The sequence below is a fragment of the Octopus bimaculoides genome, chromosome 1, assembly GCF_001194135.2.
Source record: "Octopus bimaculoides isolate UCB-OBI-ISO-001 chromosome 1, ASM119413v2, whole genome shotgun sequence".
NCBI classification, from domain to species: Eukaryota; Metazoa; Mollusca; class Cephalopoda; order Octopoda; family Octopodidae; genus Octopus; species Octopus bimaculoides.
In genome coordinates this window covers 1,138,279-1,139,246 of record NC_068981.1, presented here as the reverse complement: position 1 = coordinate 1,139,246, position 968 = coordinate 1,138,279, and the positions used below count along the sequence as shown (strand labels likewise).

The 968-nt window shown below is 40.2% G+C and overlaps 1 protein-coding gene across 1 annotated transcript in view; it reads left to right on the top strand.

Moving 5' to 3' along the window:
* LOC106878069 (acetoacetyl-CoA synthetase) overlaps positions 1-968 on the top strand; it is a 50,355-nt gene that overhangs the window by 33,590 nt on the left and 15,797 nt on the right. Inside the window, exon 12 of the mRNA XM_052974499.1 lies at positions 367-431. Within this exon, the coding sequence (XP_052830459.1) occupies positions 367-431 (65 nt within the window). The remainder of the gene's footprint in view (positions 1-366; positions 432-968) is intronic.

Here is a 968-nt window from a genome sequence, read left to right as displayed (position 1 = left end):
CGAGCTTACGTATGTCCTCAGCAGTTACAGCCCATGTTTCACTGCCATGTAGCATGGTTGTTCGTACGCATGCGTCATACAGTCTGCCTTTTACTCTGAGTGAGAGTCCCTTTGTCGCCAGCAGGGGTAAGAGCTCTCTAAACTTTGCCCAGGCTATTCTTATTCTAGCAGCTACACTTTCAGCGCACCCACCCCCACTACTAACTTGGTCGCCCAGATAGCGGAAGTTATCGACTGCCTCTAGTTTTTCACCCTGAAATGAGATAGAAGTTGTTTCCTGTTTGTTTACAGTCTTTATTGCACCTGAACATCTGCCACAAACAAAAACTAACTTGCAGATATAATAGCTACACTTTTCTTTTTCAGTATCACCATCTTTGGCACTGGTGCAAAATGGCTCTCTTTGATAGAAGAAAAAGGTTTAAAACCAGGTAAGAACACTTAAGTGCAATCGAAATAATGATAATGAATAATCACATATTGTTGTCAGGTGGTGTTTTGTTGTCATTGCTGCCTTTGTCATCAGTGGCAGCCTTGAGTTCTACAGACAAGTGCATGCCATTACTGCCTACACACTCTGCTCTTTTGTTTAATGGCAAGAGTAAGTTTTATTTATCAAGCCTCAAAAAAACAACTTGCTGATAAGATCCTCTTTACCAGTGTGCCAGAGTGGTCACTTTTTTAGTAACATCAGCAGTAGTTGGTGAATTTCATTGTTGTTGTTTAGTTGTTTTTGCATCAAATATAGTGATCCAGATTCAATTTTCTAGATATTTAGGGACTGCCAAATATTCCTGCTACAATCACATCTCCTTTCTGGCTCTCTTCATTTACTCTCGCTTTTTATCTCTTTTCTTGTTCCTATCATCTCTCTCTTTCTCTCTCTCTCTCTCTCTCTCTCTCTCTCTCTCTCTCTCTCTCTCTATCTATCTATCTATCTATCTATCTATCTATCTATCTATCTCTCG